The sequence below is a fragment of the Pseudorasbora parva genome, chromosome 14 (genome assembly GCF_024679245.1).
Source record: "Pseudorasbora parva isolate DD20220531a chromosome 14, ASM2467924v1, whole genome shotgun sequence".
NCBI classification, from domain to species: Eukaryota; Metazoa; Chordata; class Actinopteri; order Cypriniformes; family Gobionidae; genus Pseudorasbora; species Pseudorasbora parva.
In genome coordinates, this window is record NC_090185.1 from 19,463,275 (window position 1) to 19,476,174 (window position 12,900).

The window sequence follows — 12,900 nt, forward strand, 5'->3', positions numbered from 1 at the left end:
CTCTTGTCTTGATTCAATATATATATAAAAATATCACAGTTAAATTCGCAAACATGTATTAGATTTACAATGAAAAACCTTAATGTATTGCTCCTACAGAGACTTTAGCCTTGCCTCCTGGCTGCCACTTTAATATAATTATGCAAAGTATTTTTATACCAAGTAGGCGTGCCTCGAAGGAGGTCCGGTTATGATAGCTACGTCTACAGAAGTACTTTCATTAAAGTCGACTTTTTAACATTACAGTGCATTAAACCAACATTTGTTTTCATAAAAAGTCCCCATTAAAAAAAAAAAAAAAAAGTATATTTTTCTTTCTTAACAGTATTTGGTCAGACTTGCTTCGTTAATTATTCATGAGTGGGCGTCACTTTCAGTTTAAAAGCGCATAAATTACACGGGTGCGTTAAAGTCGATTACTTTTTACTTTTTGACAGTATTTCACGTGAAACATGTATTAATGCAATAAATATAAATATAATTTCACAGACAGTATAGCAGAGCACTGAAGTTAATAAAAACTTTAAAGTTTCGAAAGGCCTACTCAAGACTACATGTAAATACTTAATTATTCACGAGTAGGCGTGTCTCCCCAGAGGCCCCATGTTCCTCATACAAAAAGTGCATGTAGACTACTACGTTAGAGACGAGTGACAAGTTGTACGGTTAAACAAAACTTACCCTAGAGAAAGAAAAACAAAACTTAGCTGGATAAATCTCTTTTCCAGGCCCACGGTGGAGGAGCACATGGCGGCGACGGAGTCCAGTTTAAGCCCCGCGGTGGAGTCGGTGGTGCCGGCAAGTATGTTCGCACCTGACCCGGGCTGCGCGGAGGATTCGCCCGGCGTTGAGTGCAGCGACGCCGGCGACAGTCAGAACGGGGAAGCCGAGGATCATTTAGACCTCACCAGCAAGGTGGCTTTCAGGCCTGACAGCTGAGCTGAACTCTTCTCTGTGTGCATGAATCGATACAAGAGCTTATTTTATCAACGCTTGGTATTTAAACACATTAACCACTTTGAATTCAATGCAAACGCAGCTGCATGAGTGACACGTTGGCTGTGCATGTGAACGCCAGCTGGCACTGCAGCAACAGTGCTCAGACCCCAAACGTATCTGCACTTATGCGATTTAAACTAAACACGAGTAACATAGCAGATTATAGATTTTAATGCATGTAAATCTGCAATAAAAATGATAAAATTAAGCTAAGAATTATGATTTATAGTTCCCCCAAAATGTATTTGGATAGTCACGCTTAAACATGGACAAATATCATTAAAATTACATTTAGAAAGACAAAATATCAAATTAAGTTTATTTTAATTAATTAAAATGTTCAATTATACAGACATTTGTTTAGGTTTGTAATACAAAATTATATACTTTTTAAAAATAGGTTTATTGGCAAAAATCTGAAAAGTGATATTAGTTGTAAACTGCTGTCTAAATGAAATTCATTGTATTAATTTTTGTTTTAATAATTTAGTTTGAAAAGTGTGCTTGTGCTATCATTATTTTAAAATGTATAAAAAATGCGATTTAATAACATTCATACACATGCTTTCTGCCAGGGAATAAAAAAAAAAGGTAATTGCGACTTTTTATCTCGCAATTGTGAGTTATATCTTGCGATTCGTTTTATTTTTCCCAGATCAAATCAAAATCAGATTTATTTATTTTTTTGTGAGTTTATAAAGTCAGAATTGTGGGAAACTGTAAATGCGCAATTCTGAGAAAAAAAGTCAGCTGACAATTCAGTCTTTTTGTGTCACACAATTCTGAGAAATAAATTTTGAATTATAAGATTTTTTTTTTATTTATCCCGTGGCAAGTTTTACAAAACTCTTCAATTTTTTTTTCGAGGTCACTGAATATAGATATTAAATATATGAGATGCAAACCAAAATTTTGATATTTAAAAGAAATAAATATAGTAAAATGCATTCTCAGCAAATATCTTGTTACTTAAATAATGCAATGATGTATTTTTTTGTTATTTGTTGTCAGTTTGCATTGGTCAGCCCTACAGGAGAGCAGTATGACTGTTTACAGAAGCAGCTGCGAGAACGAATGGAGGAAGGATGCGGAGAAACCATCTATGTGGTTGGCATGGGGACAGGTGAGGTTGATTTTTCCCCAGATGTAAATGGCCTCTTTAGAGTGCTGATAAATTCTTAGTGTCTCTGTCTCTCAGACGGTGGTGATTATGGTCTGGATGAGCGGGATATGGAAGCATCTGTCGCTACGGTGCAGTCTCTTTGCGAACAGGTTGGCAGTGACCTGATTCTGCTGAGAGAGAGGACGGAGACGGCGGGACGTGTTCATGATTATCTTATCAGGCGCCGTGTGGGAGAGGAAGACTTCCTGGAAGTCAGGTTAGAAGACGTTTGCAAAGAACTTATATAAAAAGTAATTTTTTTCTTAAAATAATTTTTACACATTCTTGCCTCAGAGTGGCTGTCGTAGGCAATGTAGACGCTGGTAAAAGCACGCTTCTGGGTGTCCTAACCCACGGCGAGCTCGACAACGGTCGCGGATTCGCCCGTCAGAAGCTCTTCCGCCACAAACACGAGATGGAGAGCGGCCGGACCAGCAGCGTCGGCAATGACATCCTGGGTTTCGACCAGGAAGGGCAGGTGGTCAACAAACCGGACAGTCACGGGGGCAGCCTGGACTGGACAACAATCTGCGAGAGGTCATCAAAGGTCATCACGTTCATCGACCTGGCGGGGCATGAGAAGTATCTGAAGACCACCGTATTCGGCATGACGGGTCACATGCCAGACTTCTGCATGCTAATGGTGAGAGAGGGTTGGTGTGCCTCGGGGGTACGTAGTCGGCGGTTTAAAGTTTTATAAACTTTGTCCTTTTCTTTGTCGTGAAGGTGGGAAGTAATGCGGGAATCATTGGAATGACTAAAGAGCACCTCGGTCTTGCTCTGGCCCTCAATGTTCCTGTTTTTGTAGTCGTAACTAAGATAGACATGTGTCCCGCTAACATCTTACAAGGTAATTCAAATCTTTTATTTTACTTCAGGAGTTTTATCAACAGCATTTGTGGCATAATATTGATTAGTGTAGCCAGTCCTTTCATCTATTACTGCACCATCCAATGACAGTATCTGTGGGTGAGTAGAATATATAGATTTAGTATTCGACCAAATTATATGTTTATGAAGTTTTAAGATTGGATACCGAAATAAAATGAAAAATTATTTCTTCAATCAAAAATATTCCACAGTGCTGTCAAAAGTTGATGTAAAATATCAAACCAGCCATTCAACCCTCACAAATCGCATTTCAAATCGTATTTTTGTTCATTTGTGTGTTGTAGAGACACTAAAGTTATTACAGAGGTTACTCAAATCTCCGGGATGCCGAAAAATTCCAGTTTTGGTGCAAAACAAGGATGACGTCATCGTTACGGCCTCGAACTTCAGCTCAGAGAGGTAATTTTACCAAATTTTTGTCTGGCCAATAAAACTGGAGAGTCTTTTTTGTTTTGTTATTACATCGGGCCACTAATCAACCACCAAGAACACCCTAGCAACACATTAGAAACTGCATAGCAACACCTTGACAACCAACACAACACCATAGATTCCTGGCTGTGGGTTTTGCACAAGCAAACACCAACCACGTTTTGATTGCGATTTGATTTCACCTTGCAGCCCAGGCTGGAAATCTGTAAAGGAAAATGTATTTACTGCTTCTGTTACAAATTCACGGGGACCAATCACAAACCCGCTTATTCACCTGGCGCGCTACTGGCGATTTTAACACAATGACGAATAGTAAAGCGATGGATCATTGGTCTGATTGGTTGAAGGACTATCCAATTGCGTACAGAGCCATTTAAACTATGCCCATTTATCACACCTCTTGTGGTCTGATTGGTTGAAGGACTATCCAATTGTGTACAGAGTAATTTGAACTATGACCGCGGATCGCGCCTCTTGCAGTAGAAAATACAAAGCAGTCTCCCCAGACCAAAGTTCAGTCTTAAAAGATTGAGCTTGGTCTGGTGATAGCCAGACAATAAAAAAAAATGTGCTTTTATTGCATTTTAAAAATGTGGCAACTAATGAAATTGATTATGTAAACTTGATTTCCGGAAGATTTGTCCAAAAAAATGGTTATTTTTCACCCAAAGAATCTACGTAAGCATCAGCTTGAGATACTAAACCAAAGCTTTATTTTTGTGGCTAGGATGTGTCCGATTTTCCAGATCTCGAATGTGACGGGTGAAAACATGGACTTGTTGAAAATGTTCCTGAACCTGCTGTCCCCCAGAACAACGTTTAAAGACGACGAGCCCCCAGAGTTTCAGATTGATGACACTTATTCTGTTCCGGTATGCAATATCCTGTCCTTGTCTTTCTCTCTACCTCTTCCTCAGTCGTTTCAACATCTTCTATGTTCCTCAGGGTGTAGGCACTGTAGTATCAGGGACTACTTTGCGTGGATTAATACGGTTGAACGATACGTTGCTCCTCGGTCCAGACCCACTGGGCGTCTTCATCCCCATCGCCGTCAAATCCATCCACCGCAAGCGCATGCCCGTTAAAGAAGTGCACGGCGGGCAGACGGCCTCTTTCGCCCTGAAGAAAATCAAGCGCTCGTCGATCAGGAAGGGAATGGTGATGGTGTCGCCCCGTCTCAACCCACAGGCATGCTGGGAGTTTGAGGCTGAGATTCTGGTACTCCACCATCCGACGACGATATCGCCGAGATACCAAGCTATGGGTAAGTAGAAGCTATGGGTGAGTAGAAGCTATGGGTGAGTAGAGTAGTCTTTTTTAGGGTTGCCAAGGGGTTGAAAATTTCCATAAACCTTCCACGATTTTTTTCAAAAGTTTCGCAAATATTCTGGAAAGTTTCTGGAAACTTTGTATCCCTACTTTTGATATTAAACATTTAATTAACATAATTTTTTTTATCTGATCTGTATTTAATGAAATAAAAGTAATAAAAAAGATATTAAAATAAATATTTGACTGAATGTTTTTTCTTATAATATTAAATGTTTTAATTAAAAAAAGAAATTATATATATATATATATATATATATATATATATATATATATATATATATATATATATACATATATATATATATATATATATATATATATATATAATTTCTTTAAAAATTAAAGATCTCCTTACTTATACTTTAGAAACCAGAAAAATACAAATACAGATTATCTTAAAATTATTGTAGTGAACATATGAACATATGTTTTTTTTATATATATATTTATAATTTATATATAAACCATATAGAAATTGTCAGATACAGAGTATACACACATTTTGGCATATCTTTTTGTTTCATTGTACATCATCCAATATTATAAGTATAAATCTACACTGTTTTACCTTTATAAAAATTATAATTGTTTAATACTTTTGAAATATATGTTTAAATGGGGGGGGGGTTATACTATTTTATATATATATATATATATATATATATATATATATATATATATATATATATATATATATATAAATATATATACACAGTATATACACAAATTAGTATAAATCTACAGATATTAATATTAATATGCTTAATTTGCTGCTTGCTTTGAAATTTTCACACCTTTACCCGCAAATCTGCAACGGTTTAGCACTTTTTTCATGAGATTCTTTCCATCATAGTTCACTGCGGCAGTATCAGACAGACCGCCACCATCATCGACATGAACAAAGACTGTTTACGGACGGGGGACAAAGCCACTGTACACTTCCGTTTCATCAAGACCCCCGAATACCTTCACACGGACCAGAGACTTGTCTTCAGGGAGGGCAGGACCAAGGCCGTGGGCACCATCACTAAGGTCAGAGGTCATACAGTCATGAAGAGAGTTTAAAACAAAGTTAGAAAAAAATAACTAAGAATTTCTCAAGAACATGTCGAGGTCACATTTCTATGGAAGTGTTTATAGCTAAGAATAAACTAAAAAAAGTTACACAGTTTAGCTTTAATGATAATATATACTGTAAATACTTTATATGTTTATTTAAATTATAAATATACATTTGTTTAAATTGTTTATTACAATTTATGATTTTTGCATTTTTATTTTTTACCACAAGAAAAACAACAACAACGTATTGGTTCAAATAATAAGTTTATGTAAAATTATACATTTCTTTTTTTTCTATTATTTGTGTGTGAAATAAGGTTCTTTGAGATTCATCCATTTGATTCAGTTTCACTGTATTGGCTGACATGATGAAATATGCCGGATTGGCGTCTCTACAGTAAATAGAGATCCGTTACCTTCCAGCATGAGTCATAAAACTAGCGATACATTCCCTTCTGAAACTCCTGTCTGTTGTCTGTACGTGTACGACAGCTGCTTCAAACCAAGCCTCTGGCCAAGATGCAGTCTACCAAGAAAACATCGTCACAGGTGGAAGGGTCTTCATCAGCCAGCGAGGAAACTACACAGATGGGAGGAAGCCCTCAAATGGGACAACTGGTGAGAGAATCTTTATTGCAATCGATTTGAAGGCACCAATGACAGACACCAATCAGGCATAACATTATGATCACTGATAAGTGAAGTGAATAACACTGATTTTCTCTTTATCACAGCACCTGTTAGTGGGTGGAATATATTAGGCAGCAAGTGAACATTTTGTTCTCAAAGTTGATGTGTTAGAATCAGGAAAAATGGGCAAGCGTAAGGATTTGAGCAAGTTTGACAAGGGCCAAAGGGACAAATTGTGATGGCTAGATGGCTGAGTCAGAGCATCTCCAGAACTGCAGGTTGTATGGGGTGTTCGCGGTCTGCAGTGGTCAGTATTTATCAAAAGTGCTCCAAGGAAGAACAATGGTGAACCGGCGACAGGGTCACGGGCGGCCAAGGCTCATTGATGCGCGTGGGAAGTGAAGGCTGGCCTGTGTGGTCTGATCAAACAGACGAGCTACTGTAGCTGAAATTGCTCAAGAAGTTAATGCTGGTTCTAATAAAAAGGAGTCAGAATACACAGTGCATCGCAGTTTGTTACGTTTGGGCCTGCAGGGTGCCCATGCTGACCTCCTGTCAACCGCCGAAAGCTCCAATAATGGTTGCTATTTTAAAATACTTTAAATATAATTTAAAAAATGTTAAAATATCAATATCATTACGCCAGTGTTCAGTGTCACATGATCCAGGGTTCCCACAGGTCCTCGAAGTCCTTTAAAGTTTGTGAATCTGAAAAAAAGCCCCTGGAAAGTTTGTGAAAATATACATAGATACAGGTCCGTGAAAATGCTTTAATTTGAAAATAAAATCCATATTACTCCCTCTGGTCCGCTAATGTATTATTTCGGCAACATTTCATGGCCTTATGCAATGCATGCTAGCTTGCGTGATTTACGTTAGTTACGCGCATTTAACCGTAGCGTTAAGTGTTTTCCTCGTTAGGTACTTTGTGTTATACGTTGCCATGACGTTCACACGCGCACGAAACTACTACGATGGTACCTCAGTGTTTTCAGTGCTTACACCGAACCCAAATATGTTCAATGACTGTATATTGTGTTCAATGAGCATAACACATTTGGGATAATTTGTTGCCCAAATATTTGATTTAATGTAATGTTAAATTGCTTTGCTTGTTAAGATAATGTAAACCCATGAGACAAGAAAAACTTGAAAGCATATTCATACATCTTAAAGGCCCACTGAAATCAAAATTGATTTCAAAAATTCAAAATTTTTAGTTTTTAGTATGACTGTGTTAGTGTAAAGGTTATGAATAAGCTGGTGTGTTCCAAAACAATAACAACATTTGCATTTAGGAGATTTAGGCATTCAAATCTGAGTCTCTCACTTCCGTTAAAACGATTCACAGATTTGGATGACATGATCGCAGACTTCACCTTCTCATCAAATCTTCTGTCCAATCAAAATGCTCCGCTAGAATCTAAAGCCCGCCCCCTACACTGCTGAAGCTGCGGCTGAAATCGGTCCGTTGTTCACACATTTACTAATTTCTACATGGTGAACAACACATAGCACACTATATATGCGATAAGGAACGATTCAGTGTAAATATGCTTTCAGTTGAGGCGAATGAATTCTGGTTTCACGCACCGCAGCAGCGCACACACACCAACGGCTCTGGTCTAAAGTTAGACTACAGACACGAGTGCAGCGCGGATCATATGCGCGAGTCGGCGCAGACAACAAAACATATCGACCCATTTGAATTCTGCACAGAATGCTGCATTTCAAAAGCGATATGGAGGAGATTATGATGATAAACGTTTAGAAGAAACTGGCTTTACCAAACAGAAAGGCTCTAACGTTAGTCAAACTGTGTATTAACAATACGCTATTGGCCGTTTCAAAAAAGGGGAGGAGCTGCTTGTTTACAGCTAGAGCCATTTCAGGGGAAATGACGTCAACACATTGAATAATGCGGCGCGTTTCAAGGCACTTCAGTGGGCCTTTAAAGGGGTTGTTCCATTGTGCTTTTTTCTAGGCTTGGTTGTGTTTATGGGGCAGAGTATCACATGTCTTAATACTTAAAACGCTGTATTTGTCTTATATTTTACCTTTATTCCACACCGCTGTCTCCACTGTCTTTTGAACACCTTGTTTGCTTCCTGCTTCAATGAAGCCCATCCCTCTGAAAAACGCAATGGTCTTAGATTGGTTAGATGGCCAAATGTAGTTTCATGTATTTTTATTGGCTAAAGTGCCAAGCACAGGTTGTCCGGAAACGCCACGGCCCTTACCATCACGGGCAGAAGTCACATCTGCGGTGACTAGCAAGGGTTTATGATGTCACCAACCCGGGAAGAAGCTTGTTGTAGTCCAAACCGGCCGTTTTTTTGTAGGCAATAAACTGCCATAACTTGAAAAGACAATATATCTATTAGCATTGAACTTTCAGCGCTGTAACTTTGCAGATACTGTTTAAGCTCAAGCAGCAACATTACACACTAACTAAAGTTAAAAAAAAGTGAAATTGTATGCAACCACCCCTTTAAAACTTCTGGTTAAATGAGCCTAAGCTCTTTTTTTTTAATCAAATCCATGCAAAAGTTAATATCAAATCTCTTTATAATAACAGTATAGGATATATTGAATATTCTTCAGTTTTATGCAAAACAAAAATACGACATAAAATATCAGTGTGTCATATGGCCAAAAATAAAGGCAAAGAAATGCTTTTTGCTTAGATGTGTTTGACATATGAAAACTGTAACAATGTATCTTACAAAAAGAACCTTGCTCTCACTTGAAATGCATCCCCACATTAAATCATTGTATTTTTGGGTACTGGATCTGGAAAGTCCTTGAAAGGCCCTTGAATTTATAATAGACTTTTTTTATTATTATTAATTTAACAAATCCTTGCTGAATAAAAGTTAATTTATTTATTTTTTTAAATGAAAGAAACACTTTTGATATGTTACAAAAGTTTTTAAAATAAATGCTTTTTTTTAAGCTTCGATCACAGGAATAAATTACATTTAAAATATATTTAGATAGAACACAATGCAATAATATTTCACAATATGTTTTTACTGATAAAATTCAGCCTTGGTGAGCAGAAGAGACTTCTTTTAAAACCATTAAATATCTTATTATTCCAAACGTTTCAATGCCAGTGTAAAATTATATAAATTATTATTACTTTTTTTTAATGAATACAGATTCCACAAGTTTACACGAAACCTGATGATCATGTTAATGGAAACTGTTATGCTTATATTATGCTAGGTATTACATAAATTCCTCTCATCTCATATGCTCTTTTTCCGCTTCACATCTCGTTCTCTTCGGGCTGCATGTAATATTCATCTTCATACGTTCACTTACGGCTTCTTGAAATTACTCGACCCTTTTCATCCCCAATATACCAAAACCTCCCTTTTCTCTCCTCCTCTATCTTTTTTTGCCAGCAGGGGACTAGGAGACACTTTTATAAAGGTGACAATAAAGAGAATAAGTTTAAAAAATGACGGTAAAAGGGTTTTAAGCCCTTTAAGGTCAAACTCTTTAAGCTTCTTAAAATGTTAATTTGCTGTAGTGTAAATCGCAGAGGTATTAAAAGCAATACTTTCATGACTATAAAGGACATTCGAGTCTTAATGTAATGAATTAGGCTGGTTTATTTCATGAACAGTATATGAATGCAGCAAATCCCCTCGAAAGCGCATGACTCTTTCATTTAGACTTAACGGTTAATTGATATTTTCCATTAATGGCCACTGCAGACCAAATTCTGAGTTTCCATTTAAATTGTGTTCAATTAATGAAGTTGTCTTTATTCATAAATTTTGGTTTATAAACATAATTTATTGGAATTTGATCACAGTCAATAAATTTTTTATTTGGCATTAGATAATCTACCAACGTTATAAGAAGCTTTAGCTGATAAATATACAATATGATTGTGTTAAATTCAGCAACTAATTAAATAAGACTGAGATTCATTGAATGTCTAAAAAAAGAAAAGAAAAGAGAATTGTGTCAAACTATACAATAAATAAATACAATTACATTTTCAGTTGTGTTGCTAAGGATTTTAATTTTCTTCTATATCTTTTTTTTTATTTTAAACAGCATATATATATGTATGATTTACTTTATTTGATGACTCAACACACTTAAAAAATAAACTTTTAATGTTCTTGTAATACCATAATTAAATGTAAGTTTTATTTGTTTGCCAAGGAGAAAATTACAAAAAAATCATTCAATATTTAATATTTTTTTGCTCAGACAATCAAGTCTTTAATTGCCATTAACCTTAAATAGGAACAAAAAATGTATTTGATTTGACATGACGCATGTAAAAAAAAAAAAAAACATTTACTGTGCTTTTAATAAATAATTGAATGTAAAATAGTTAAACTTTTATTTCTGTTTTTATATATATAATTATATATATAAAATGTATATTTTGTGTTTTGCTTGGGGATTTAAAAACAAAATTATTAATTTATTTTATGACATGACAAACCTAAAAAAATTACTTTTCAAGTGCTTTTAATAAATAAGTGACTGTAAAAAAAAGTGTTTAACTTACAACAATAAGTAATTGAATGTAAAAAAGGAAAGAGAATTGTGTTAAACTGAGAAAGTAATCAAATCATGTATATTATGTTTGTTTTGCTAAAGAAAAAAATACCAAAAAATTAAAATCCAATACTTATACATCAAATACTTACTTTATTTGATGGCACATGAAAAACCTGTTTTTTAAATCTACTTTTAATGTGCTTTTCAAAAAATAAAATAAAATAAATCAGCTATTGACCTGTGAGAAACTCCACTGAACTCTTGAATCATTTGAATTTGTGGTTTTCATAAACTTCAGCTGAATTTGTTTAAATTGGCTCTTTCAATCAAAATTTGAAATTCCCATTAACTTAAATGGGACAAAAAAAGTCAATAAATCAAAGAGAATTGTGTTAAATTTAGAAAATAAAGTGTCTGTTAAAAAAAATAAAAAAAAATAATATATATATATTTTTTTTTTTCTTAGTACAACCTAGTATTTTGTGATTTGTATTGTCAATTTTAAGCTGTTTTTCAACATGAAATGCTATTCAACTATTGACCAGTGAGAAGCTCCCTTTAACTCTAGTAACCACCCTAAAGGATGTCATTTTCATCATCTCTTTCAGTCAAAGTCCGGTGGAAGTGGTCGACGGCGTGGCGGCCATCGGCACAAAGGCAAACCAGCACTGAGCAGCAGCACTGGACCGGCAACTACAGCTGCTGGAGTGGGCGGCAACTGAGTCTCCATCTCTTCCACCCGTCACTACTTGTCATCTGACTTTAACATTTTTAAGTGAACACCAGAGGGCGGTAAAGCTTCTTTTTCCCCTTTTTGTTTGCTCTCACCAAACCGGACCGAGTTATTCCTCCTTAATTAGAAACGTTCATCTCCACTGACACAATCGTGCCAAAACCCTGACTGACAAGCAGCTGTTGTGTTCCTCGTCCACCCGCTCCCAACCCTTTTACTTAATATTCTGTCAGCCATCGGAGTCTTAACATCCTGTAATAAACACCCAAAAATCCCGGATTTTGTAGCTGGATAGTTTCCCCGAGGACCCAATTAAGGAGCCTACGACTGAATCCCTGTTTGTGTTCAGCGATTTTGCTATTTTTCATGTCATTTTCCTCCTTCAATTGAATTTGGCAAATGCTAACGGAGATGAAAGGGAGAAATCTGTTCTGCTTGTCAATCTCTCATGCCCCCTCATCCTCTTTTGATTTTAATGAGCGTTGTAGCTGCCGAGACGCACGGAATCACGGCAGATAAAACCGGTCCCTCTCGGAGCGTCACAAATTAGGTGGCTCTCTGCTCTCACCGTGTTGCTTTTTCATTTCGTGGCCCAGCATTGCTTTCCAAAGGTCTCACCTTTTCAACAAAGAACGTCTTTTTCAACAGCTAACTGAGACGACATGTGGCATTTCATTTGGATTTCTGCTTTCACTTTCTCATTAAACCATGTTTTCTGTCTGTTCTTATTTATTCTAGACTCTTTTTAAAATCATTTACCTGTGCAATCCACTTTTGACCCAACCAAAGCTAGAGTAGACTAAATTCAAATAAAATATTCAATGGGCAATTTGGTCATTTACTTTCTGCCATGTCGCTCCAAACCAGCATGATTTTCTTTTTCCGATGGATGAGTTGGTTTCCCATGCAACTCCAAAGAATGATTTGATTTTATCAGTCACTTTCTAGCAATTTGACGGATCAAATGTAAAGATTTTACTTCAGTGACGGTTATTTTGTATCACAAAAGTACCATAAATGTGATCCATAATACTTGATTTAAAATCTTAAAGGGACAGTTCACCCAAAAATGAAAATTATCCTCTAGGTGTATATGACTTTTTTTCTTTCAGACGAACACATT

The 12,900-nt window shown here is 36.2% G+C and overlaps 1 protein-coding gene across 1 annotated transcript; it reads left to right on the forward strand.

The window, feature by feature from the left end:
- Nucleotides 1–595: 595 nt before the first annotated feature.
- gtpbp1l (GTP binding protein 1, like) lies at nucleotides 596–12,509 on the forward strand. Its single transcript, XM_067415749.1, has 11 exons — nucleotides 596–915; nucleotides 2,011–2,122; nucleotides 2,198–2,378; nucleotides 2,456–2,804; nucleotides 2,888–3,011; nucleotides 3,337–3,451; nucleotides 4,212–4,356; nucleotides 4,430–4,748; nucleotides 5,670–5,848; nucleotides 6,371–6,496; nucleotides 11,653–12,509. The coding sequence occupies exons 1-11, from the start codon at nucleotides 748–750 to the stop codon at nucleotides 11,764–11,766; spliced, it is 1,932 nt and encodes a 643-aa protein (XP_067271850.1). The 5' UTR covers nucleotides 596–747; the 3' UTR covers nucleotides 11,767–12,509.
- The last annotated feature ends 391 nt before the right edge of the window (nucleotides 12,510–12,900 follow it).

Coding starts and splice junctions, on each gene's coding strand:
- gtpbp1l (XM_067415749.1), top strand. CDS start 748: ATGGCGGCGACGGAGTCCAGTTTAAGCCCCGCGGTGGAGTCGGTGGTG. Junction 2,123..2,197: donor TGTGGTTGGCATGGGGACAG/GTGAGGTTGATT, acceptor TCTGTCTCTCAG/ACGGTGGTGATTATGGTCTG. Junction 3,452..4,211: donor TCGAACTTCAGCTCAGAGAG/GTAATTTTACCA, acceptor TTTTGTGGCTAG/GATGTGTCCGATTTTCCAGA.